The following is a 27,819-nucleotide window of genomic DNA, read 5'->3' on the forward strand; positions in this document are numbered from 1 at the left end:
AAGATGCCGAAGCGTAATGCTAAACTCCGAACAGGTATCAGGATAGCGCAGCCTGTCAATGGCAAAGCCAAGCTTCTCTCCATTCTTCCCTCAAGTTAAAGGATTCTCCCAAGTGATGTCGAATTCTCCTCTTCAGGACAAATTTTCAACCCAAAGAAAGCGCCTCTCGGCTAAAAATGGCTTTACCACATGGCACCGATGTAGTGCGCTCGTTGTCAAGGGGCATTCCGCCAACTTGTGCAGACAACGACCGCGAAGCTGGTTCTTCCGTAGAGAACGCAGCGACTTGAAGCACCAACAGCTGTCGTGATGAACTAAGTCTGGAAAATAGCTGCAACTCGGGCAGCTGCAGTTGAACATCACCCTTTGTAACGCACGCATTTTGTTTCGGCAGGCTGCCATTTTTATCTTGGATGTGCGCGTTCTCAGTGGAGCAGGTTACTGGTTCTTTCGCTCACAGAAAATCTGCATGTAAAGGACAGCACCAGGAGAGACCCAGGCAACGAACAAGAGGTACATTCTGTGTTGCCACCTCTGCACGAAACGGATTTGGGATGTTAGGGCGTTCGACTACTGATCCGGAGTTCCCGGGTTCGAACCCGACCGCGGCGGCTGCGTTTTTATGGAGGAAAAACGCTAAGGCGCCCGTGTGCTGTGCGATGTCAGTGCACGTTAAAGATCCCCAGGTGGTCGAAATTATTCCGGAGCCCTCCACTACGGCACCTCTCTCTTCCTTTCTTCTTTCACTCCCTCCTTATCCCTTCCCTTACCGCGCGGTTCAGGTGTCCAACGATATATGAGACAGATACTGCGCCATTTCCTTTCCCCAAAAAACCAATTATTATTATTATTATTATTATTATTATTATTATTATTATTATTATTATTATTATTATTATTATTATTATTATGTTAGGATGTGGTCCCAGCCGTGGTTCCGATCAGAGCTTCGTTTTCAGCTTTCGTTCGGTTTCTCTACGGAACAATCAGACAGTGCAATAGGAAGCTGGTAGTTCACGGCTTTCTGCCCACCTTTCCTAGGCAGACTTCGGCGACAGTTGTGAGCCACCTTGCGCGCACGTCATATCGGTCGTTCCTGGCGTTCTATAGATGGACGTCCACATAACATCGGCGATTTTTCTTGCGCAACGGACTTTCTACGAATACAGATTTTTTTTCTTCTTTACAGCGACGACAGAATGGCGTGCGTTGCTCGCGTTGAGAATTCGTAGTATTGGTAGAAATAGTAGTGCGGTCTTCGTAGCAGAGGGCTCAATTACGTCATCAATCCCGGATTATACGTGCCGACATTGTGGTTGCGTGGCCCCAGCGAGCTGGGACCATGCGGGCTGGGGAGGAGCACACTCTCGTGGTAAATACGAAAGAGGGAGGGGGGGGGGGGGGTTATACGCGAAATGTCAAATAGTGCTTTGTTTTTGTCGAGTAGATGCTGACATGCGACCCTAGAAAGAGGTGGCTGGGAGATAACGGAAATGCGCCTTTTATAAGGGGTCGGTAAAAATATCGAAGGTGACTTTGCTCTGAGCTTGTCACACTCCTGCCCCCCTCAAGACCAGAGGCACTACAAGCCAGTAATTGTTTTAGTGCCCGAGTACCAAAACCCTCACTCTCAGATTGCGCCCATGTTTGTCTGTCAGGAGCCTCTATCCGTAACCCTGAGGTTGCTCGGAGTTAAGGGCAACCTGGGCCTCACAAGACCCACCGGTGGCAGCACCTGCCATCGCAGGGCAACGGCGCAACGCTTAACCGCTGCACCACTGCGCCAGGGGTACTATGAAGACTTCTAGCGATGTATGAATATGAAGTATAGAATGACGAATTGCGCACATCTGAGCACTAACCCATCAACGCTATCGCGTCATGTCGATTTTGCCGATCTTTGCCTGAGGCACGCTTGACCTTGAAAACCGAGCCTCGAGCCGAAACCGAAGTGAAAAACCGAAGCGCTAGCGCACTTAATTCACATTTGGCCTAACCACGCTAAATCGTCCGCCATTTTTTTTACTGAGTGTTGTTGCATTGTGAGGCCTCATAAGGTACGTTCAGCGCAGTGTGTAGACCTGTGAAATGAGCCGACAAGAGGAAACAATAAATGGGGAAGATAGCATGACCCATACTAAGAAGGATGGGTTAAGATAATTTTTTAATCATCGTTTTAGTGTGAAAGCACTAAAGCCTCGTAGTAACTCGGGCAATTAAGCTCGGGTAAGTTCGGAGGAGCGTCGCGCAAGCTGTTTGGTTTATGGTTTATGGGGGTTTAACGTCTCAAAGCGACTCAGGCTATGAGGGACGCCGTAGTGAAGGGCTCTGGAAATTTCGACCACCCGGGGTTCTTTAACGTGAACTGACATCGTACAGTACACGGGCCTCTAGAATTTCGCCTCCATCGAAATTCGACCGCCGCAGCCGGGATCGAACCCGCGTCGTTCGGGCCAGCAGCCCAACGCCATAACCACTCAGCCACCGCGGCGGCGTCGCGCAAGCTGTGTAGTCAACGGGAGGGTGACCTTGGGGTGACCTTGGCCAAACCTAGCGTAGCAACCGCCCATGCAGAAATAAAATAAATATCGCCACGACCGCGTTTCGAACCCACGGCGGCATGAACAGATCAGCTACACTGGCCACTACACGAGGGCACTATGCTGTCAACGCAGCCTGTCACACCTCGTGTTAAACTGCAAAACACTCTCGCGCTGCGTACTGCACATCGGCGTCTTCATCAACTTCCATCTGCAGCGCGAACAGGTCAGATCAGCGATCAGGGCTTGACCTGAGTCGTCAGACGTGCCGACGACCCAGCAATGAACCAACCAGGCTGAACACATGCTTTCGCACACCTACTCCGTTTAACTCCGTTAAAACCCTACTACTTTTTTTAAGAGTATCGAACGGACGTCGATGCGTTTCGCGCGTACACATGTGCAAGGTGCAAGTGCACTTATGCTGCACAAACATGCTCACATTCACATTATGTATGCACATAAACAATGGCGAAGCTCTTGCCTCTAGATGTTTAGCGATCCCAGGTCGAATAAAAGGAAGGAAGAGCAATCTGTTCATTGAAAAGCAAGTCTTTCGCCAGCGAGTTTAAAATCGCCGACATGCCGCTCTGCGAAGGGGAAAGGGTTCGGAGACAGAAAAGCGCTCAGAAATAGTACAGTGAAAGTAGAATGCGACACACATGCCACGCTGCTTCAACCGCAACGCTCACCATTACTTACTCAAAAACGAATACGTCGGCTTAGGGGAGGCTCTCCAGATGTCGACGATGCACCGCTTGCAGCACTGCTCACCAACAGCTTTTTTTTTATTTTTACTGTTTACAGCACCGAAGCCTTTTTTTTTTCTTTTCTCCGAGACTTAACTCGTACCCCAACTTAAATGTACGTGGATTTTCGCCTGTCAGTACGTTCTGTCTCTCTTCCGTTTTTCTCGAAGGAACTTGCTTTGAACGCCATGCAACCTGCGTCAAGAAAATGCTATGAAAGCAGTAGCTCTGGAGGAGCTGAACAGGCGGGGCACTGACGCTATCAAAGATCGTCCGGGCAGTTCCGATGCGGGTTTCCATGCGCTCGAGTGTTCCTGTTCACCGTGTTTGCCGTCTAGTTCAAATGCGAACTTCAAGCTCTTTTCAAACGCGGCGCACGTTTCGGTGTGGCAAGAAAATATATTCCATGCGCTCTCGCGCCACACACTCGAATATAAACACACAAGGAGTCGCTGAAGAAACTGTCTTCTGTGGCTCATTCCGAAAGAAACGAGAACGTGCCGCTCAGCAAGTGCGTGCGAGTGTTTCTCGTTTGTTTTTTTCCTCCGTTTTACCAGTCCGCAATCTGAGCAAACAAATCTAAACAACGTTGTGTTCCGGGGAATCTATGCGTAGCTGTCAACGCTCCAGCCGAAGTGGGACTACAGATGCAGCCGCTATGCGGAAAGGTCGCAAGCACGGTAACCGCAACCACAGAGCTCGGAGTGTTTGACCACGCTCTGAGCGCTATTAAAGGCCCGGCATAAGGATTAAAGCAAAAAGCAATTTTGATACCATTTGCAAAGCTTCCGGGTCTGGTCCAGCTGCCTGTTTACATCGCAGGAGCATTTGGGGACACCTTTTATTTACTCTGTCAACCAAAAACATGTCCGCCTTTCTTCTCCCTCTATTTTGTCCGGACCTCCCGAAGCGAAATATCTTCTTTTGTTTCTAGCGGGGTTCAAGAAAATCGAAGAACAAAAAAGAATAAACAAGCATTACGCAGCGTGCGTCCCCTTCACAACGAGATGTGCTGAATACCAGGTTTACCTGACTCTATTTTCCTTCCTGTTTATAACCTGTCGTCCTCCTATTGCTATCAATATCTCCCGCACTGCGTTCAAGAGGGGCCTGTCCTTTAATCTCCCCCACGCCTATAGCTGTGGCGGCCAGTTCGAGTTTCTGGCCGCGTTATTTACGACGGCGGCGGCGCACGAGCTCTCCTTGCGGGAAGTGATTTTCCGGCAATCGGACGGACGGAGGGAAGCAGCTTCGCCGATTAAAGCTCGCGCGCCGAGACATCCCGCGGCGCTGTGCTGCCGCGGAGAGGAACCCCACCGTGTCTGTGAGTGCGTGCGTAACACGGAGGGGGCCAACCACCGTGCAGGCGCTAAGGCTTGGCCCATAGTGCGTGTCTGCGTGTGGCGGCGAGGCTTCGAATCCATTGGCGGCTTCTGCTCCACCCGTTGCCGGCAGCAGCCGGATGCGGTATGGTGCCCGAATGGAGAGAGAGAGAGAGGCGCAGAAGCTTCTTCGGCGAAGCGATCGAGCTATGCTCTTCGCGTCTCATTTAAAGTTCCGTGCACTGTTCTCGAGGCTGAAGTTCGCGCCGCATTATCGCCATCGGAAGAACTCCCAAGGCCATCCACGGGCAGCAACATTTTGCGACTTCAATATAACTCTCAATGTATAATCTCTCTGTCGAGCTCGAATCTATACTTGTCTTTCTACAAACTTCTATTTCAGCTGTTTTGCGCGTGTTGTTACCCTTTCTATGCTACTCTGGCAATGAGGGCATTTGGGGTGCTCTTAATAAGCAAATGAATATATGGCAGACGTTGTCTGTGATTGGCCCTTGCTTTTGATGTATCGTTATGGATAGACAATACACCAACACTACTGTGCATCCGTCTCCTCTGCATTGGATAGACTGCCGCAGGTCTGCGGCTTGGTAGACGCTGCACGCTTCTCGGTGTGACAGGGTGCAGGGAAAGGAGGGCGGGGCATATCGCTGACCCCGTATACGCATGAGCAAAACGCAGACGAGAGATGTATGGGTGCCTAATGAAGGCCGCCGAACGCGCCAGGTGTTTCCCTGCGCTTGCCAGGGCCTGACCCGACGCGTATATATTAAAGCTCCATTTCGTCTTATTCGCTTTTGCGTCTGTTCTTCTGCGACGTATACAGGGGCCCGGATTAATTAGCGTCCTTTCAAAGTGCCGCCAGTCTTGTGCCGACACCGCGGTTGCGACGGTGTGAGGGAGCGTTTCGTCTGCACGAACGCGGGTGTCAGTTTTCGGCTCATTCATCTTCGGTTCTTCTTGGATTGTCATCGTAGTCACGGACACCCCTCAGATAGCTTCTCTCTGCTTGCACGCACGTGACCGGCTCTCCTAGTCTCTGCCTTCCAAGCGCTGCCTATGTCATATGAGTGCGTACAAACTGACCAGTCCACGTGGAACGATGCCAAAGCTGCGCTGCTGCGGTCAGTTTCTCACCTCCTTTTCATCACTCAGAGGACAAGAACAAAAGTTACGGGTATAGAATGGGCGCTATAAGTCAGATTGCAGACTTCTTCTAAAACACTTGCATTCGGATTGGAAAGGTCTTGCTGCAGCCCATTTCTAGAGAAGTTTTTTGACGTAGTCTAAAAGACAGATTATGCATCTTCGTTTGAACTGGACGAGCTACATGACCGATTAAAACGGCTGATAGCTGAAATTGTAGTTTCCACCGACGTCTCCTCGTCATGTGATATGTTTCTGATAGCTGCCTTAAACATACCATCTATCTCGTTCTGTGCTGTCATACAGTCGATATATCAGGTGGAAATAGAATTAGTCCATCAGTGAGTTGTGTGCTTCAGCTATCCAAAGCTCTACATTTCCTTCCTATACAGAAAGCGAAAGGAAATTCAACTTCCGCTTGTCCTCCACTGTATGAAATTCTCGATAAAGCTGGCACTTTTATTCCTTGCTTACAGCTGTAATACGTGATATGTGACACAGGTATGTGGAGCGCCTGGTAGATGGCGCTGGGCATAACACAGGTTCGGGACGCAGCAGATGAATGGCGCTAGTGTCGCTCACGGCAGAGTTGGCCTGGGTGCGGGAAGACGCTTGTACTTCGACTTCTAATGCACGTGGACAACCGCTACGGCACCTCGGGCAACGAATTGAATCTCAACGCGTACGTTGCGTTTGCCCTGACCCGCAAAGCGGCCGTGTCACTGGGAGACAACCACGGTGCAATCGGCGTCCATGTTGAGTGAGCACAGGGACGAAGAGATGCGTGACAGCGACCTCGATAAGTTTCGGTTTACGATGCGAAGCATGAAGTGTTTGACAGTCGATAAAGTTAGCATATGCCGTCGGACGTGTCGCACCGGGTCAAAGGCAGGCTTCAACAGATCACCGACTACAACGCACCGTTCGATAGACTGAACATGCCCATGCAATGCGTGTGATACTTTACTTTAGGGTAACAGTATACATCACGGGCATAGCACGCCATAAACCTCCCGCCAAGTTTCGCGACTGACGCAGCGCAATTCGTAAACAGTGCGTTATTGTTTCCTCGCTGTTCTAAAACGCGCGTACCTCCGCATCGCATCAGCCAATAAAATACGCACTGCAGCATCATGTCTCGCACAAATAAAAGCTTTTTCTCTCAATGACTCACTCATTCTTTCCTACATACACCTTCTCTCTCACTGACTTAGTCGCTCGCTCACCTACTCATCAATAACTCCGCGGCGAAGGCGGCTGCGCAAACTGTTTGCGCCTCGCAATGGTCAGAAGCGCTTGTCAGAAGCGCATACATCGCGGGGACAAAACGCGCTGCTCTCCGCTCTGGTGGCAGCTACGCTCGTGCCGCTCCCAGAGGCCTGTGAGGCGCACCACGAAGAAGCGTGTGATGGTGCGTCCTTCACGGACTGCAGCTGGTCCTTGCGACGTGCGGCTGGCTGTCCATCTATATCAACCACCGCCCATTGGACCCGTCACATCACCTGAGCCAGCGAAAAGCAGCTGCCGAGGGAAGCGTACACAGCGACCCTGTGGTGAGGAGGGGGACAAAAGAAAAGGGGAGGGAAGAAGAGAAAATAAAACGAAGACAGTAGGCGCGAGGTCGTCGTCGAGCCAGGTGCGAACAACTCATCTGTACTCGTCAACAATGCAGCGAAGGAGAGCACCGGTGTGGAGCATATGACGCCTGGGTCCGCCAGAAGAGAGAGTGTTCCGTCACCAAGCGTCTCTCTCTTCTAGCTGAGGTGCACTTTAAATAGACTTGCGCATAGTCGTTCCTCGACCTGCGTTACAAGGACAAAATTGTGGCGCAATTTCGACATTTCTCGCCGAAATGCGCTTATTATCAAGTTTTCGGTACCCGATTCCGAAGCGATTCCGAATTAGCGAGTAATTGAGAACCGCTGTACAGAGCGCTTGCTCTTACTCGTCGCTTGTTGAAGCTTTTTGTGTCAAAAAACCGCTACTTCACGGGGTCAAACTCAACTAAGAATCTTGTGGCGTCCCTGACCTTGAGAATAAACAAATATATTGAATGGGTTTCGAGGCCCCGGCTGCAGATCAGCTTCGCTGGCCACTGCACGAGAGCACTAAAGCTACCGCCGCAGCCGAACACGCCTCGTGTTAAACTGCCACACACTCTCGCGCTGTGCACTGCACATCGTCGTCTTCATCAGCTTCCATCTGCGGCGCGAACAGATAAGATCAGACTAACCTCGATCAGAGCTTAACCTCGACCGGCGCAAAGCTTCCAAGAGGTGTTTCGAAGCGTTTTGCGATGTCTTGCTAAAGTTGTACGACGCTCGAGGCACCACCTACGTGAAAGGTGTGGTTACTTTATCTGGCTACACCATCAGCACCACCGACTCCGCTTAACTCAAACACAAGCCGTTAAAAGCTGAAATCAAAAGGCTTCGAACTTTTCGCGGAGCTCCCATGGAAGCGCCGCCCACAAATAAGTCCACAAGGCAAATTAGGAGAGTCGCTAAAAGTCAATATCCTCCTCTTTCTCTCGCTTTTCAGCACGCGTGCCAAGCGCAGCTCGCACCCGCATGGACATTTTGTATCGCTTGGAACACAACTGGGTGCACACAGATTCTAGGAGCGCGCAGAGACGATGAATCCCCCAATCAGGGGACACGCACCAAGTAATCGCTCAAGGCCTCCCAAGGCGCCGGTGGAATAACAACGAGCTTTATGGAAACTGTGAGAAAGAGAAGCCATCGCAGTTCGAAGTTCCCTCGACACATGTGAGGTGCTACAGCACGAGCGGACGAGAGTCTCGTGATTTTTGCTTTCTTTCTGAAAAGAAGAGAAAAGCGAAGAGATGTAACGGATGGAAAGCCAGGACTGATGGTGATAAATTGACACGCGCACAGCTTCTCTCCTTTTGACGCACGCGTGTTCCGAAAAGCAAGTATACACACCGGATGCGTTGCGATGTAATCCCGTTTTCGCGCACTTGGGGTTGGATTGGCGACCGTTGACCGCACGCAGAAAACTCTCGTTCCCAACGGACGGCCAGCAGAGGAGTCGCAATTCGAAACATTGCCGGCAGCTTTCGCGTTGCCGAATCGTAAAAGAATGAAGAACTGGGCAAAAGTTGGAAAGAGTTTGTATCAAATCAGCCACTCTTCTAGCCGCGTGTCTTTTCAAACCGCAACAATATGAATCACTCGCTAAGTAGTCTCGCAGCAGTGTGTCTCCGGGTGATGGTACGCATAGTAAGTGGGATTTAACACCCGCAGCGACACATGGGACTACGAGGCACGTCGTAGTGGAAGGCTCCGGATAAATTTCGACCATTGGAGGTTTTTTTTTTAATGCGCAATGACATTGCGAAGCACACTGTCGTCTTACGCCTTTTTCTCCATCGAAATGCGGCCTTCGCGGCAGGGATTCGATTCCGCATCCTTGGGCTCAACAACCGAACACCAAAGCCACTGAGCCAGCTCGGCGAGTGCAGTGTGTTTGCGAGCTTCCTGGTCCAGACAAGTGCTGGGTCGGAATGTTCCAGCGCATTGCAATTCAATTGCGGCCAAACTTTGTCACGGGAGCGTCGTCGACGTTAATTGCATTCAACGATGGGATTGCTTATTACGCACAGCGGCTTATCGAATGGAAAAGACTGGAAAGACTCGTTGATGCCGAAGCTGAAAGTAAATTGTTTGATCACCATTTTCAGTGCTGCGGTTCATACACATGCGTGTACAGAGTGTTGCAGTGTTTGCCTCGTGCAGTCTTACTGGGGCACAAGTGCTCCTGCTCATGCAGTTATGCCGATTTGCAACAGCACGGTGGGCGGCTTATCCTCCAGTAATAGCGGAATGGCGTCCCAGGCGTCAAAACACGGCCCGGCACGTGGGCTGAATGATGAGAAAAGCAAAAAAGTCTAGACGCAGGGACGTTGTGCCACAGCACTGGCCCGCACCGCTTCAGCGGCGAGGTAAAAGTTCACAGGAAGTGGCGCGGTTAAGCACGCGAAAAAAAAAAGACAAAGAAAACGGCCGTCGAAGAACGCCGAACACATGTGAGCCAGGAAGCGAGAGATGGAGCAGAAAGAAGAAATGTGAGCTTGGAGAAAACAAGCGCCATCGCCTCAGCCGCCGCCACCGCACGGTTCGGGGGGTGCATGGACCCGAGGGGTTCGAAGTCCGTTCTTCGACACCGCTCAACGAGGACTCAACAAAGGCAGATCTGCCGAACGGCGAAGGAGCCAGAGGGTATTGCTCGGGGACCGCCGGCACATAGCGCTCGAAAGACTCACTCCACGCGCCGATGGCTTCGGTAAAGGCGCGATGGGAGGGGTTGAACGAAACCGGGGGAGAGGGAAGCTATGACGCCGGTTCGAAACGTGATCTCGAGCTGACTCCAACGCTGCGAGCGCGAACGAAGCGCGCAGTCTGGGCTGCCATTGCATGCTGGACCGTCGAGGGGACGAAATTCGCTCGTTACTGCGAGAGAAGTAATGCAAAGAACGCAACTATAAAGAGCTGAAGAAAAAAAGTGGGGATGAGGGTACTGGCGAGGAGATAACGAGATTAGGAGGGGGTGCTATAGGCTATAACAATTAGTATGGAACTTTTGCTTGTGTAATAGTTGTCTCTGAGAGCTCCGCAAAATTAAAACCACCCTACATGACATCAGCAAAAGTTCTGATGACGACTGCTGATGCAAACATCAGAAATAAAGAAGAAATATAAACGATAGAAGTTCAACTTTGACCTAAACAATTAAAAGCTCATTTGATCAGTAGATCTGTTGTGACTACAAAACTGCCAATGGCAGAAACAGCAAGAAAAACTGCGGGTATATTTACAACCAGAGGACGCAATGAAATTCTTAAACTATACGTTTTAAAATTGTAGTTAACAACGTCATCAACTCTTTCCCAACGTGACTCGCCGCGTCTATTATTACTCCATTAGAATTGGTTGCCATGAGTGGTTTAACGTTCCATAGCTTTACGTGGGCTATGATAAACGGTGTACTGGAAGGTTCGGGATTAGTTTCAACCATCTGGGGTCATTTAACGTGCACTGACGTCACACACCAGACGGACCTCTTTGCATTTAGCCTTCATCGGAATGCAGCCCTAAATAGAAGCTTACCAGCACCTCTTCTTACACCTCAGAGCTTTAAATTTCCAGGAGTGCGCTGCAAATCCGGCAAAGGCTGTGGCATGTTGCAAGTTGCGCGTCCGCACCGTTGGTGCCGCCACGGTCGAAACGATTGCAGCGATCCTGGTATCGGCAGTAAACGCGGCTGAAGTTAAGCCTAATAATAGTAATATTTCTGCACAATAGATAAGAAAAACATGCTTGTGAACTACATTACAACCAGCCATAAGTATAAAAATAAAATATCAAAGAAATGACTTGCGAAGATGACGCATCGCGTCCGCGCCGCAAGCGCCGCCGCGAGCAGCGCAGCCGGACCCGGCGGCATGCGAACTTTTGAAGACGACGGTATACGTCACCACTTTCCACCTATTTTAGGACTCTGAAGATATCTGTCCACAGCTGACAAGGCGCGACGGAGTATGAAAATACCGACGCCTAAGTTTCACATCGCTCAGCGGTACGTGTTACGTTCCCTTCTAGAACTCGTTTCCATCGTTCTGCGCATGCATCAATACACATGCATTCGTCAGCAGCAGAAACGGCCCTTTCTTTGTCCGTCACCTTCGGACAACGGGAAACAGGCGAAAGGTCAAGCGTCCCCTTCCAGTGGAACAGGCCTCGCTGCTCGGTGGATCAATGTTTGGTCACGGCCGTAATCAAACTGTCACTCTACGCGGGCCGCGTGCCTGAATTGTGTGAGCCGGGCCCGCGCAAGGGCAGCTTTCCCGCTGTTATCGCGATCGCAGTACTACGCAACGAAGTCGGCAGTCATCTCTCCAGTGCCGTATGTGCACTGTCCGCACAGCCCGCAGGCCCGAGTCGTGCCAGCCATTGTGATTGGGACCCACGGCGGTCCTTGTTCGGGAGATCAATAGGCGACTCGCCAAGACCCGGGCCGCTCGTGTCTCGGCGGCCCAATCCGACTGTTGTCGCACCACTACACGTGTCTCGCACCGCGGAAATTGCGGCCGCCACTTGTTCTGGCATGCTCCCGGGGCCCTCTCTTGCGATCCCCAGAGAGGCCCGCGATTTCAGTCGAACGCTGGTGCGAGGGGATTGCAGGGACTGAGGAACCCTGTGGGACCCCACTTGTTGGCCCTGCCTTGCTCGTGGAACCCACTACAGCGTAGCTGGACCAGCCGGCACCGCGCGTGCCACACTTGAGTTTGACAAGACGAGGAAGAAAAAACAAACGGAAAGGGTTTTCGGTACGAAAAGAAAGGGGGAGGGAGGCACTAATTGTGTTAGCCGTGAAGGCCTTCTTCTTCTCGTCTCATACACGTGCATACATCGCTGATTAGATATGTGTGTATAAATAAGCACGAGAAACGCTTTGCATAAAGTTTCGATTGTTACCCATCTGTCGTCTCTGTCGCACTCACACCTCGTTTAACGCAAGGAGCATGTGTCGTAACTAAATGTGCAGCCAGTGACCTCCTCCAACGTTATCGCTGTTTCAACGCTCTAGGCCGATCTGCCTCAGTAAACGCTGCTGAGAGAGTGGTGGTATCATGAAATTGAGAAGCGTTGCCCTGCATCATCATCATCATCTTCTCGAGCAATAAGGCAACGCCCACTACAAGGTAAACAACTCTCTATAACTGACCTCCAGTCATCCCTGTCCTGTCCATTCAAGGTCAGTGAATTTCGTCCTAATGTAATCTCCCCACCTTACTCTCTGCCACCTCAAGCCACGTTTACCTTTCATCAATATGTCCTCATTACGCATTACGCATCTCGCCAAAAGCCCATTTCGTCCTCTTTATTTCGTTAACACATCAAAATTTGTTTAATCCCCGCTGGTAACTTAATGCTTACATAAGTATCTTTTAACACAGAGCTCATCTGGAACTGAAACTTAAACGGACACTGAAACAATTGATTTTGGCCTAGATTGATAAGTTGCCACTTTCTAACGACAGAAGAGGAGACTTACACTTAAAATTGAACTCGTATAAAGCTAAAAATAGCGAGAAGTGACGGTCCGTTCAGACTGCGAGGTTCAGATTCTGGCTGCACAGGCTCATCGATTGTTGGAATAAAATGTCGTGGGAGGAGGACGAAAAAGGAGGAGGGAAGTCACACAAATAGCTTAACACTGTCACGTGATTGCTTCCATTGTTCTGATTTTTTTTTTGTTGCAAGGATTAAGGTAAGCGCGCTGCACCAAAATCTCTGACGTCGGCAAGCTCGCACAAAGGCTCTCCAAGAGACCGTGAACGGAGCTAATTCTTTCCGGGCCCACGAGTTTTATGCAGCGTGCTATGTACACAGAAAAGCCTCAGGTGACGTTAGCTGGCTACAGTCGTGTCTTCGGTTTTCTCTCCGGTACTCCGCACACTAGCGACTCAAGCGACCCGCGCTGTATACACACGCAACGGCGAACGTCTTGCTGCTCGCGACCGGCGCTAGGGGGCGGGATCGGTTGTTTTCCCGGCACATATGGCGGCCGCCTCGAGGGGGCTCGCTGGCGGGACCACTAAGGAGTCATTTCCGCCGGCATTTTCGCGTCGCCGGAGATATGGCACCGTGGTCTCCGGGGCGTTCCTAACGACCCTTTCGCCGCGTGTCCTCCACGGTCACACCGGCCCGTCGCAGGTTATCACCGGCCTGGTTTCGTGGCCACTTATTCCCTCGAGAAAAGCAGCAACACTGAGGAAGAGGGTTCTGCGCGGGCTTAGAAAAGGATCATTTCCTTTCTTACCTCTTTCTCCTCTTTGCTTTGTCATGCACCTTTTATCGTTCGCTTTATTTTTCGCTCTTCCTTGCTTGTTTCCTCCTCCGAAGGGTAACTTTTGCCCCTATCCAGGTCAGAGTCATAGAGTGACGTTTTCAATTTAGAAGGGAAAAAAAAAAGAAAGGTGGGATATTTTTCCCACGGCGCTGAACCACGGAGTGCGCGTTCTTATCTCTAAAGTTAGCCCCTGACCTGAAAAATACGCGACCCTTAACGACGAGCCCACAACATCGGCTATCACACCTGGCTGGTTATTGTAGTGTAGTAAGAGCGCGCGATGGTCGATGACAAAAACAGGTTACCCCCTTAACCGTCATCGATGGAGCGGAGAAGTGAAGTCAGTTACTACGAAAGGCTGTTAGGCAGCAAACTTTTGTCTTCAAAGGTGTTGTTTCGGCTTTCACAGCGCAAAGCAACATGGCGGAATAACTTTTGTTCGTGAGGCGTCACATTATAGCTGTAGCAGCGCTAGTAACGCTAGCAATGGAAAGGCCATATGCGCCAAACACCAAAAAAGCGTAATGATCCTGTTCTAATTTGATTCTCGGCGCATTTCGTCATTGCTTCGGTATCGGCTCTAGGCGATGTCTTCAGAGCAGGACATTCGGCACGCCGTATAATAAGAAATAACAAGACTCCTACAATCGTAATTACCGCCGCTGTAATGCACCCACCAACCAAGGCTTGACAAGGCCGGTCCAGTCTAAGCACCTAACCGAAACCAATGCAGCCTGCGTGTTGACGAAGTGTTGACACCTTACAGACGCCACAGGAATTGTACAAAAACACTACGCTGTTCATCATGGGCAATGTGAGATGTCAACAACAGTATTGTTTAATTTCAGGCAACACATGTTAGTTAGTTGACTAAATTCTGTTAAAGTTATGTTGAATCATGCCTCATGACGGTCAATGTATCCAACCTTGTCTCAATTAAATCAGGACTAACCTATGTACGCCTGACGTAATCGCAACCTTTGCACTTTTTACTTATTGAGAACGCAGCGCCTGTAACTACAGTGAGCAACTTAACTCACCATTTCTGATTAGGAGAAGAGCGCTGATGCTGAAATGCACCTTAAGGCGCACGTTTTGCCAAAGATTCATATGTGCGCGCATACAAAAACGGCACAGACGAGCGCCGACACAGTCAGCGCTCGTCTGTGCCGTGTCTCCCTCGTTGTCCCTGTCAAACTGGGCGCTGTTCTGTTTAAGATGACTTACCAACTCGCCCAAGCATTCGTTTTTGCAAAAACGGCTCTTACTATATACTTTACCTTTGAAGTTCAAGGGGGGGGGGGGGGGGGGAGAACTTCATATGTAAAGGTGATTAATTGTACTCCATAAAATTTCGATGGAGGAGAAATTCTAGAGGCCCGTTTGCTGTGCGATGTCAGTGCACGTTAAAAGAACCCCAGGCGGTCGAAATTTCCGAAGCCCATCACTACGGCGTCTCTCATAGCCTGAGTCGCTTTGGGACGTTAAACCTCCATAAGACCAAAAACGAAACTCCATAAAGGATGAATACAGAGGCACAAGAATAATTTACATAACTGCTGATCGGCGGTTCCACAAATGTATGTACACATATGTACACCCTGTGTAGAGGGGTATACTGTACAAAGATGAAGCCGAAATGGCAGCATTGGACTTTCAGTCATTTCATATTACAGTCCCGTGTGCAAACTGCTTTATGCTGTTATGTGAGAGCATACGTGTGTGCGCGCGTGTGTGTAGCACCACACGACTGGATGCTGGCAGCACCATGCTAACGAGAGGTTAGTGCGAACTCTCGTTGCCTGAACTTCCTTGAAGCTTTGAAGTTTCGGATTTGATGATCGAGTTGAAGCAAGTAAAAAAATGAGAACAAAAAGACTCATTTTTTTGTGAGGGAAATGCTGGTCCTAGCAGCTCCTGCTGTTTTATTTTCTTATTTTTTTGGCTTACGTACTGCGTGAGGCGTTCCAACGAAAACGATCTAAACTAAGGCATTACCGAGCCGAAAGGTTCTGCAAGTATGCTCCGGTCAAATGTTAAATGAAGCCCGCAACGCTTTCCCGGGGACGAGGACGACACGCTATCAGCTCGCGTGCCGACATCAGTCAGACAGAGCCAAGACAAGACTCGCAAAAAAGCGCAACGTCAGCCAGGCATGGCGCCCCGCTAACGTTGCGTCGGTTCGGAAACACCACGCAGCATGTGGAGTACTTATCAGCGGTCACCCGATCAGTAGGTAGATCGTGCGACGATTGATCAGGCTTCGATCACCCGTGAGTCAGCGGACCGTTCAAGCCACGCGCCCCGACGCTCCCGCCACCGCTCGCACGCGCCGCATGTTTTCCACATGCGTTACACATGCACACACACATGTGGAAGGTCGATTGAGGACGCGCAGTGAAGCACCGGTGGCAGCGCTAGTGGGGGTGCGTGGGTCTCTCGGTGGTCTCGCCTCTCCTATCTCGAGTGGCAGCATGCACAGGGATACAGGAGCGAGTCTCGCGGCGGCTGTGCATAAGTTATCGTACGCGACACAACGGCGCCGGCGGTCGACCCTGCCGATAAAATACGAACACTCTGGAGGGCTTTTTCGCGGGAACGATGCGGAAACATGGAAAGAGGTCTCGGCACGAAGCGTGTGCTGCGCGCGGAACACAAACACAACTGACCTGTGCCCCTTTTTTTCTCGAAGGCGTGATTTGCTAGCTGGCCTTGTACAAGAAGAGAGCTTGTACTGCGGATGCAGAGCAAGTCAGTCGCACAGAATGCGTGAGCATGGTAGTTCCAGGTTGGCCATGTCTGGAATTGCTTCTTCTTTCGCTTCTTCTCCTTAAATGTTAACGCATCATATATAACAGCGGCGTATCTGCTTAATATATCACGCGCCAGTGAGCACCAGAGTGCAGTAGAGGATCGGGAGTGTGCCAGCAATTATCACTGACAGTACAGCAATAGCTCTGGTAAACTATTTGCTGACGCACCGACGCGTGGTTTCTGCATCCATGCATATCTTTAAAAGACGTCTCGTATCTCTCAGAAAGCTTCATTGCGTACAAACAGATATTCACCTTTAACTGTAGAAGAACGATTGCAACGCTGCAATAACAAGCAGCTACGGGCGTATTTTTCTTTGAAAACCAGAAACTGCGGTCCTGTAGTGCAAAAAAAAAAAAAAGAATCGAAGAGTCGCTCGCATTTTTCAGCTTGAGAAAGTCTAGCAAATACACGACCACAATCGCCATTTCTCATTCTGCGACAATGTAATGCCTATAAGTGGAACGCAGCCCCAAAAGCCAACGTTGGAGATATTCTTCTCTTCTCGCTGCAGGCCGTTCCACATACAATCTCACTTCTTCTGTTGACAATGCGCATTTGCCTTTTTTGGCCTGCACAGCCCTGCTTTCTCCCGTGACGCTGCGGCTTCGGCGGGAAAGGCACGTTCTTGCCGAGACCGAACGCGTCCCGGGGGGTTTAGCCGATGGAGGTAGTGTACGCGAGAGAGAGAGAGAGAGAGCTCCGCTGGGCCAGGTTACGACGCGAATGCGTGTACGTTCTGTACGCCACGTTTGGGTGCGCACGCCAAGCCGATCGTCTGCTGACGGCGCCGATACGCAACAGTCAGACATAACATTTAAGCGTATACACTACACGTGCGCTATGCACACACGTGATCGCTGTACTCCGAGCCTGCGTGTACGTACTCGTGTACACTAAAAACAACAAACCCGGGCGGAACAGCAGCAATAGTTCCCCGTTTCTTGTTTTTCTCGGCGCGTTCGTCGGGGGACCGACGACCGGGGCCCCCGAGACGAAGAACTTGAAGGAAGATATCGTTCCGCGCGATTTGATTGCGCTCTTACGTATTTATTTACGGTCGCACAGCTACGCACTTCGACCGTATTATGCGTGCTCCGAATGCTCCTTACGTCGCATCCTTGCAGCTATAGCTACTGACGCCGACTTGGCGTCACCCATAAAGAGAACTAAAAACAGAAGAGTCTTTGTCGTCTGCTCGCTTCGCTGAGGAGACCTAGCGAACAGACGACACGCGCGAGAGCAGGCTTAGCAGATTTCCCGCTGTTTCGCTGCGTATGCCTTGCGAGCACACATTTATACGGATGCGCGCTTTGTCTATAGGAGCGCATCGCTGTACTCGTTCACAAAGCTTGTTTCGCATTCTCAATTCCTTGTTCGTGTGTCGCTGACTTTGCTCGGGGCATCCCGAAGTGCCTCTTCCATACTTTCCTCGCTAAGCGAGCAGCAAGAGAAAGGACGCAGGCATTTCCGTATATGCACTGCAGAAGACCCATTTCATCACCCACAGCTGTTTGCAACACGATCGTACTGACGTGAAAGCTTTCTGACACGCGGATGTCAACAATAAAATAAAAATAAATCATCGAAGAAATTCACTGCCCAACATTTGAATAGCCGACTTAACGGCACAAGCAGCTATGTAATCACATCATTTTGTCGGGACTCACCGACAAAGCAGCACAAGGGAAATGCAGGACTATTATCGCTATTCTAACGCATCAGTAAACGCTAAATTTGTGATGTGCTATACGTGTACTCTGCGTATAAAAATGGCTCCACGAAATTTCGCTTCTCGCGAGTGCAGAATTACACGGTATACTGCTGTTCGTAGGGCTAATATTTCAGCAAAACCAACGGCAAAATAGCCATTGGTTACCGTCGCCGCTGCTGAAAATTAACCTGAAGTTTGCGTTAACGCAAAGAACAACACACACCTCAAGTGTGCAGAGTATAGTGCACTAAAACAAATTTATTGCGCAGTACAACGGAACGTGAAGAACAAAAGAACACTGGGTTACCTTTAACACAGAGCAATGTGTGTAAGGGCACTTTATGTGACACAAAACAAGGAATACGCAACGTCTACTTTTAAATTCAATACATCGCATCCGGAGGGTTGTCGCCGATACCTTCTATATAGCATTTTCTGCGCCGAAGGCCACGGACAGTAAATAACACCGAACGGCGCAACGACCACATCGCAAGGCTTGTCTTAGGCGCGTATCGCATCATGCCGGCGGCGTTCTCCGCCTTTTATCATTTAGATGTAGTCCCGATACTTCATATTCCGCTGCATCACACTGCTTCCGGGCTGATGATCTTGAGCCATTTGGGCCCCAGCGTCGCTGCATGGAAAGCCCGTGCGCGCACTCCACTCTCCGGCAATGCGAAGCGTGTAATGGGCCGTGAACACGAATCCGCTTGTTCACGCTGGGTTGCTTCGCCGTTTCAAAATGCCTTTACACCGGGTATACGCAGAGCGCACAGAATCGTGGAGGCATACCTCACTCACCGGCCCTGATGGAGGGTGGCTTTGTTTGCTCGAGCAGTCTTTCACTTCGTCCTCGATCTGAGCGAAACGTGCATAAGGATACGAATACGCAACTTGGGCACGTGTCATCGCACGCCCTTTTTAAAAAGCCTTGGAGCCTCCTCGTTCCGAACTTTTTGGTTTGTATCGATCTCGTCTGTAGACGACGCCACGTAACCTTCGCACATTTATCCTGATCAATACAACCCGAATTGTAAACACTGCGGCCAACGAGTCAACTACGATCGCATTTCACCGATATTTCTCTCGAGCGGTGGGAGACCGTGCTGGCTTAGCCCTGTCCCCAGCGGGTTGGCAAAGCCGTCGAGGGCTATGTACTCTCTACCACTTAACGCGATCTCTTAGCACCAAGCTCTTTCCGATGAATAAGATGTTTTAAAATCAATCGAACATTTGTTTATCGCTTTTCAGTTGCGCCTGTATGGCAGATTTTCTCTGGGGTTTAGGAGCGTAGCTGGCTTAGCCGTCCTTTTTTGGGGGTAATTATCAGTTGGCGTAGGGTTTTGTAATGCATTATCCAACAGCTCCTGTTTTTGCCAACTTCTTTCTGCGCTCCAGTGACGCAGCTTTTCGTGGTCTGCTCTGTCGCCGCAGAAGACTTGACGTCACTCCCGTGTGAGCTCACGTGGTTCTGACCAATGAAGACTAAAACATCATTGCTTTCGCTAGTGTTGAGTCGCTTAACGTCCAGTTTTCGGTCGCGTCATCCGGACCTGTGGCATGTAGGCAACAGGCCTGAATCTAGTGGTGGCAGATGGCACGGACTGAAAGTAGGATCCAGTTTCTTACAACCCGCCGTTTTGCCGCCGTATTGCTAGCATTTTATTATTGTGTAAGTTTTTCTATAGTTTACTGAGCTGCGCCTCCTGCATTGTCCCGCGAGCCCCCATAATCTGACCGCACACCTCATCCATTTCAAGTCTGCCGACCACACACACCTGCACTGTCACTTTTGCCACTTCCTTTCCCGTGCTGCCGTAGACTGGAACGATCTACCTAACGATATCGATGCCATCACGTGGCTGTACACTTTCACCGAAAATGTGTCAACACTTCGCCATCATAATGCTTGATACCACCCCTAATGTAATACCCCTCAGTGGGTCTTTAAGGTAAGAAAATTAAATGAAATATGCATCCGAGTGCATGGCTCCGGAGGGCTTAGCTGAGCGGCCTTCTACAGAATAAGGGCGAGGATGACGAGCCTACATCCTAGTTTACATGAATGCGACCGAAGTCGACTCCGGTTCCGTTTTTGGGGAAAAGTGCAAAAACGTCGAGGCAGAGAGTCACGCCTATCCTTCTCGAAACCTGCATCAAGAAGGGGACTGGAGTCGACTTCGGTCGCATTCAAGTAAACGCCGCTTATCTTCGCCATGGGACAGGGCAAGAAGTGAGTGAATAAATGACACCCACAAAATAGATGTGAGCGGAGCAACAGTTTCAGAGTGCAACACTTTGATGCCCCAAGCCGAAGCGTTTAGGGATTTTATTTCTAGCACCCTAGTAACGAAATATTGGGTGAAGCGAGCAAGCAAAGAATCGTTTACTGACCCATTTCTCTAACTGCTGCCAGTAGGCGCGTTCCGGTGTCGTGCAACAAAGGCACGCACGTGCAGCAGAGCGTTACGACAGTTCTGAGGCACACGACTGTCCTGTCTCATTCGGGTGGCCGTTCTTTCGCTTTCTTTGACACGCATTTTAAACATTTCTTATTGAGCCAAATCGGCTCATGCAGAGTCAAACGCCCGCGTCACCATCAGATACAATTCTTTATATATTTTTGCAGTAACTCATTGTGACCATTTTCCTCCTTTCCCAAGCCCAGTAGCAAACTAGAGCGGTTTGCCTCACGCCTTCTTCGCTGCTTTTCGCTTCATAAATAAAAAATTTCCCGTTATCTTGACTCTTTTCTTCTTTCTTTTTCGGAGATGTGATGGTGCGAATACCCGCACTAAAAATAATTCAACGTTTAAGACGGTTAGGTGAACGTGATAATTTTTTTTTTATGTATCCTCGGAACGCCGCTCGTGTCCGCGTGTTTACAACGCTTCGCTGTCTTGACCCTCACCTCGTCCGTCTGCAGTGCCACAGCGACATGCTTCTCAGAGTGTTGCTCTTCATGACACTCATTGTTTCCTCGTGCAAACACGCTTCCTTCGAGGTCGCCGCCTGAGTGCGGAACGAAAGCCGTTTAGATTTGCGCGGCGGGGGGGGGGGGGGGGGGGGGGGGGGACTTGCATACGGTGCAGTCGCCCACAGTCGGCGGGACTCCGCTCTGCGCCACGCGCAGGTACCTCCCCAGAGACGCGTATACCGCTATGGCGGCGGCGTACGCGCTAATCGTACTTCGTGCATGTCCGCGAAGCCAACCCCCCCTTCCCTTCCTCCTCGACGAAGAAGACCGAGGGCTTCGGAACATACCTTCCGAGAAAGGCGGCGATGAACGCTCTTTTATGTCTGTCCGTTCCTCCCACTTCCAACGCCATCCACCCAGGTCCTCCCCCACACAGCTGTTCCCTGGCTGTTCTACGTGTCTAGACCTCTCTCTCTCTCTCTCTCTCTCTCTATATATATATATATATATATATATATATATATATATATATATATATATATATATATATATATATCCCTCTTCTGCGCCTCCAAGCTCTCTACAACGTCGTTCGGTAGCGCGGCAGAGACCTCTCCGTGAACACCTTTCTCCTCGAACCGCGTTCTCCGTATACTATACCAACAACCACTTCTTCCACATACCACCTCCGGCGTCGTCTATGCTCTCCCTCTCCACGAAGCGCCATCACGGCCTTCCCTCCTCCCACAGGACCATGCCGCCCCTCTTAAGTTGGGCTCTTTTCGCTCCTCGCTTGCCGTCGTCTCTTGGTGCAGAGGAAACACCTTTTCCTCGGCCGACCAAAGAGAAAGCTTGTTCCGGCGGTTACCATTCTTCACACCTTCTGTCAAGTCTGTACGGCGCACCCCCTAGAGCCATTTCTTTCTTTTCATTTTTTCCTCCTCCTGCAAATGCTTTACATTTTCTCTCTCTTTTTCATTTGCCGCTCCTCCTTCTCCTCCTCCGGCGAATTGTTCCGACACCGAAGTGTTTGTAAAAGCGCTCCGTCGACCCGACAGCTCTAGACACGCAGGATAGGAACAAAAACAGGTACGGATCAGAACTAAGGAAAGGCGGTGGGGAGCTTTCTCTTTGCCGTTTAGCACCGCAGACATGACGTTCTATTCCACGCCGCTGCACCCCAACCTTCCCTCCCACAGGCTCTCGCACTCTATCTCGCTGTTCATCTTTTTCTAGAGGCAGCCGTGGTTCCCTCTGTTCGTCAGGCAGAAATCGAGTGCCGTGCGGTCTGCACTTTGTTCTTAGCTGCGTCATTATTTTTTTTTGTTGCGGCCAAACATGTTCCTTTCGTTCTTTCCACTGCGATCTTCTACCCGATATACGTTTGCCTCGTTCTCTTTTACTCACTAAACACTTATTTTGCAAATGTGCTTTCGTATAGGTTAATTATTGCAGCTCAATAGAGGTGAAGCGCACATAACTGCTGCACGTATTTCATCGCCATGAAGGCAAGAATGCCATGCACCGACGAGCTGCGCGCTCCTCGAGAGTATATCGCCGCTTGAACGGAACCCGCATGAGCATCGCAAGAAGGCCATCCAGACAGCCCAGTAGACGTGTCTGTGAAATGACGGGGTCGTTGATCTGGTATGGATTGTTTACTATTTAAACCAATTAGATCACTCTAGGTGTACTCAGTCTTAAGGCAGAGATATTTTGCTGCGATAGGAGAACCAGTGGCACTTGGCGAAAATGGCGGCCTCGTCCTTGTGAAGCCTCTCCCAATGAAGCCTTCACGCGCAACCCACCACCAATACCCCCCCTACAAGGCATGCGCACATTGGAAGCCGACGCAGCAGCAGCGGAATGAAAACACGACGACGAAATCGACATAAAAAATGAAGTAGTAAGGGGGGCTCTCCTCCAAAACTACCTGCCACCTCCCCACCCTCTTAGTTAGGGGGCTGTCCACCCTGCCACCGCCACCCTCGACTTACCTCCCCCTCCAGTAAAATTTTGTCGCGTATTTGAAGCCTCGGCCTAAAGTAAAATTATTAAACTGAGTGATGATGGAAGGTAAATGCAACTTCTATTCCAGCTTTCTCGCATCAGGTTTCATGACCCCCCTGTCAATTTTTGTCGTCATCATAGCCATCCCGCTGCGTCGTCATGCACTTTCCACTGCGGTAATTATTGACAGCCGCATTTAAATTCGTGCTCCCAACTTAAAAGTCCCAAAGCAACGCTAGATAATAACAGCATAATGCAAATCCGGCCGCGGTCTAGCATGTCTCATGCTACGCTCAGGCGTCACCCAGCTAGATACTCCAATCCCCATTCACTCCAGATACGCCTTTACACAGGCATAATAAGCGCTTTTGACCGTTGTAACCGACGTGTCCTCTGCACGAGCGAGTCGTTCCCACTGCTTCCAATTTCCCGGCATTGCACGATTGCGTGCAAGCTGCACCTGACGCCTCTCGCGTGGGAAACCGAGGAGGAAAAAGTGCAGTGTTTTCCCCTTTGTGCACGCATGGCTACACGGGGCCGTGCAAGGTTCCGGTGCATCACCGGATTCGTACCTTGGGGATAGCCTGTGTAGTGTATTCGTTTACCCGCGTACGTAATGTTTCGCCGAGGAAATCAAGAACTCGGTGAAGAAAGACGTGTCCATTTTAAGCTGGCACAAATAAAAATAAACGTCGCATCGAAAACGGCTGCGCTGGATTTCATGGTGCGTAATATACAAAGGCTTAAGCAAGACAGCAATGTGGGCTAGTTAGTTGTACATTTGGTTTGAATAACGCGCTACACACTAACAAAACGACAACTGGAACGGAGGACACAGGACAAGCGCGCTGTCCTGTGTCCTCCGTTCCAGTTGTCGTTTTGTTAGTGTGTAGCGCGTTATTCAAACCAAAAATACAAAGTCTATCTTGCACCAGGCATGCATGATTGAAATCTGACTTCGAATTTGGGTATATGCTCTGCGTGTATTCATAATTTTTCGGACGCGCTCCGTAATAACATCATAGTGTGCATGACATGTGATATAATTCGCAGTGTTCGCCGTTGAAGTTTGCTGTTATAAACATGCAGGTTTCCTGGTAAAGGCGAGGGAATCTTGGCGTCCGATAAGAGAAAAGCAGTTGGGGGGTGCGAAGCGGAGATAGCACTCTGAATATTTCGTCGCACTTAAGTTAATATCCAGATCCATTTTTCCCTAACTCCGTTTATTTTGTTTGCTTCACCTCTATGCTACCCGGTAAGGGCTCATCGTTTTACATTTAGCAGCAAATCCTAAGGTTCGTGTTGTAACAACCTGAAGCTTCCTATTTCCTGTCATCGTTTTCTACACGTAAATCAAATTTGAATATACTCTGCAAAAAAAATAATTCATATCCTTTATGGAGAGGGTACACAAAGGTCACATTTGTTAAGTATACCGTGAGCCCTTGACTCAATCCACGCTGGGTTTGCTTCTTTACTTTCTCTTCACTTTTAGCCTCCTCTACGCCTCGTCTTAATGCGTTTCCAGCACATGCCCTTTATGTATTTACTATCCCGACATAGAGTTCTCGTTTTGACGGCAGAGAAGTGTCAAGCAAGCGCGCAAAGATTGACAACCGAGAACATTCAAAAGAGGGAGTGACAGCATTTTGTCACCTCGTTTCTTGTACTTTTGTTTTTGCTTTTTTTCCCCACAGCCTCCCGCCCGGTTCGTCGAATACAAGATTCTCCCTTATTCTCTGCCGTCGGGGGAGAGTTTGCTCGCATATATATAATCCGTCCCTTCTTTTTCGCAGGACATCAGACAGAAGAAGATGGAGAGATTCTCAACGCCGTCTCCTTCAAAGAGCTTAAGAACGAGAAAACAGCGCAAAATTATAAGACGAGACGCTAAAAGAGAAAGAAAACACGGTTTGGTAGGGGCGAGGAGCGTGTCTCGCGACTAATATGAGGCAAGAACGCGCAGAGTTTCCCGCGCCTTTTCTCCCTCGCAAAACAACAATGCCGCATCTCTGGCTACGGTTCCGGGCTGCAGCAGCAGAGCAGCGGCGGGGCGAAGCTCGAGAAGAGACGCCAGCGCGCGGCAGCATCCATAAAGATGCCAGGGGGGGCCCCGTCATGGAAATCCCGGCGCGGGACCTTTTCACAAGTCGGCCCGGCCGGCGTCGCTTCTCTCTCCGACTCGGAGACTACTGCGCCGTCCGGCGAGCGATGCAGGGAAGACGGAGAGGGTGCGGCAGGAGGAGACAGTCCTGCTGCTGCTTGAGGGAGGAGTGGAAGGCGCAGAGCAGCAGCTCAGTTGCAGCAGCTGCAGTGCACTGGAAGAAGCAGAGGCACTAGCCGCCAGAACACGCCGGCGGCGGGACGCGATCAATCGATGCTCGGAAGCATTTACGCGCTCCACCGAGAGAGCCACGGGCCTGTTTGCATTCGCCGCCGCGGCTCAGACCCCTTCTCGTCCGTCTACGGGACGCCACGAGGGGTTGGGGGGGGGGGGGGGGGGGGGGAGACGCGCCGTACAGAGAACGAGCAGAGGAGAAGAGCTAGAGAGCACGGAAGATGTTCGCAGGAAAGGAAGGAGCAGGCACCGTCGGTCCCGTATGCACGGACGCATCATCTTCCTTCTCCGCGAGTCTCTCCCATGTGCGCGGAAGACCGCAGGAAGTGGCCCGCCGCCGGACCAATCGATGATGCTGGAGGAAGCGAGCTGCATCTACGCGCTCTGGTTTTGCAAACGGCCCCCTGCGACCTTTCGTCCCCTCCCCGAACGAAGCCTTCATGAAACCAGCAGCAACCAGTGCATTCTGGGCTACAGGCAAATTGTTAGGCGTGCTTGGGCCGCTTTCTCGCTGAGAGAGACGGGGGAGCAGTGTGCATCACTCACCGCAATCGCTGCCCACCAGAGCGCCGCCGCCGATGTCCTGTGGCGGTGGCGATCCGACCGGGACGACGAGGTCTGCATCACCATCTTCGCGTTCTCACACACGACGACGGTGGTCCTGCGGGTCCCCCTTCTCTTCCGGGACAGCGCTACATCGCAGCGTCCCTCCTGCCACAGTCGGTCTTCGCACGGAGCACTAATGCTCGCACTCACTCAGTAGCCGACGGAAGAAGACACACCTCCACGGCAGCTCGGCCGGTGCCCACTGCTTCTACTGCCCAGTGACGGGACGGGGCGACGAGCGGGACAGCAGCTTCGACACGGGTGTGCGCGGAGGGGTCCCGCCGAAGAAAGGTATGCGCACACACTGACGGCGCCGGGAGCGCGCGAGCTCGGAGAGCGGGAGAGTTTTTCGGCGGCGTCGGCGTGCGCGCGAACCACCTGGCACTGGGACGCGCTGGCGGCGAACAGAGGAGCGCTCCGCCACGGGACGGGAGTTTTGCGCTGGCGAAGAGGAGAGCGAGGACCGCGCCTCGGGAGGACACCGAGAGGAGCGCTCTCCCGCCCCCGCGGCGGCCCGGCGCGGGCGTTCGACCGGGCCGCGGCGGCGTCTGGGGTCACGTGGCCTGTTCAAACGCAGGGCGGGAAAGCTACACCAGTGTCCCCCACTGTTATCTCCATCTGGCTGGGACGGTCGCCGCCCACAGAGCTGGCCAGACAGACTCCGTTTATTAGAGACAGGCGGTGGTACGTATTACCCTGGGGATGCCACGCTATACTACCGAAGAGGTCAATCATCGCCCCTAGTGATGCCAGGGCATTAGCAGGTCATTTATAATTATTGATGCAGTGACCGGCTTAAAACTAGGAAAAGAGCCTTTGTGCTGCTTGTGTTTTTGCCCATCATGTTTGTCTCCATCGTCACCACCATCTCATCGTTGCTGTCTTTCGCCTTCCCCTAACGCAATACTGATCAGGCGGACAGAACGTCGTGCGCTAGGTCGACTTGTAAGGTTTCCGTTAACAATAAGAGGCAATGATTTGCCTCCCCGCCGTGAAGCTACCGTTCATTTCGTTCTACATCGATTCCTACACGGCTAGATGGAGTGGCAGCACAGATATCTTCTCCGTGTCGCATACTTCCCAGCTGCACATGCCTGGAAATCTCTCTGTCGCATCTTGACCCAAACCTGTGAAGCTAAGATTTTGCTCGGAAATACTCGAAGCACTTGCTTCAAGAGACGCGTGACAGTCCGTTTAATTGCTTACTTCAGTACGGGACGGGATGGGAATTTTTCTCTCCAGACAAAAATAAAAAAAAAACGTACGAAGAAGAAACTGGAAGTTGTTCTTCATGACCATGAGCCTCTACGCGAGCTAGGCGTACTTCACGCGGCAGTTGAAGCCACGTGTGTTCTTCGCTTGCCAGCTATCCTCGCGCCATCTCTAGGACGACCGAACAACTGACGAGCGTAAGAGACAGATCGCGCAGAGGATAGGCGCCGCTGGGACGGTCGATAAGGCGATGGTCGGACGAAGATTGGCCGTCGTATCGTGGGAGACGGGACTCCGGTGTTACACGAGGCGGCGTCCTTTCAATCCGAAGGGAGAGAACGAGGAGAGAAGTTTGTGAGGAAAAGAAAGCGGGCTGGGGGGGAGGGGGCTTTCTTGTCTGGGCGGCTGCAGATCGATAGCTCGTTTGGCGATTGCCGACGGCCGCCTGTGATTGGCTGTCACCGCCGCCCAATGTTGTGTGACAAACGATACGGGTGATCAGCCGCAGGAAGTCGCGCGATTATGCCAGCAGCGTCGGCGGCGACGCGAACAACAGTG

The 27,819-nt window shown here is 51.0% G+C and overlaps 2 protein-coding genes across 2 annotated transcripts in view; one reads left to right on the forward strand and one right to left on the reverse strand.

Annotated features, from left to right (window-relative positions):
• Nucleotides 1-26,221, reverse strand: part of nolo (ADAMTS-like no long nerve cord) — a 176,313-nt gene extending 150,092 nt beyond the window's left edge. Inside the window, 1 exon segment of the mRNA XM_077660305.1 lies at nt 25,990-26,221. Coding sequence (XP_077516431.1) covers nt 25,990-26,073 — 84 coding nt within the window. The 5' untranslated portion in view covers nt 26,074-26,221.
• Nucleotides 1-27,819, forward strand: part of LOC144126247 (uncharacterized) — a 220,075-nt gene that overhangs the window by 114,653 nt on the left and 77,603 nt on the right. The gene's annotated exons all lie outside the window — the stretch shown is intronic.

Source organism: Amblyomma americanum, chromosome 3 (assembly GCF_052857255.1).
Source record: "Amblyomma americanum isolate KBUSLIRL-KWMA chromosome 3, ASM5285725v1, whole genome shotgun sequence".
In the NCBI taxonomy this organism is placed as follows: Eukaryota; Metazoa; Arthropoda; class Arachnida; order Ixodida; family Ixodidae; genus Amblyomma; species Amblyomma americanum.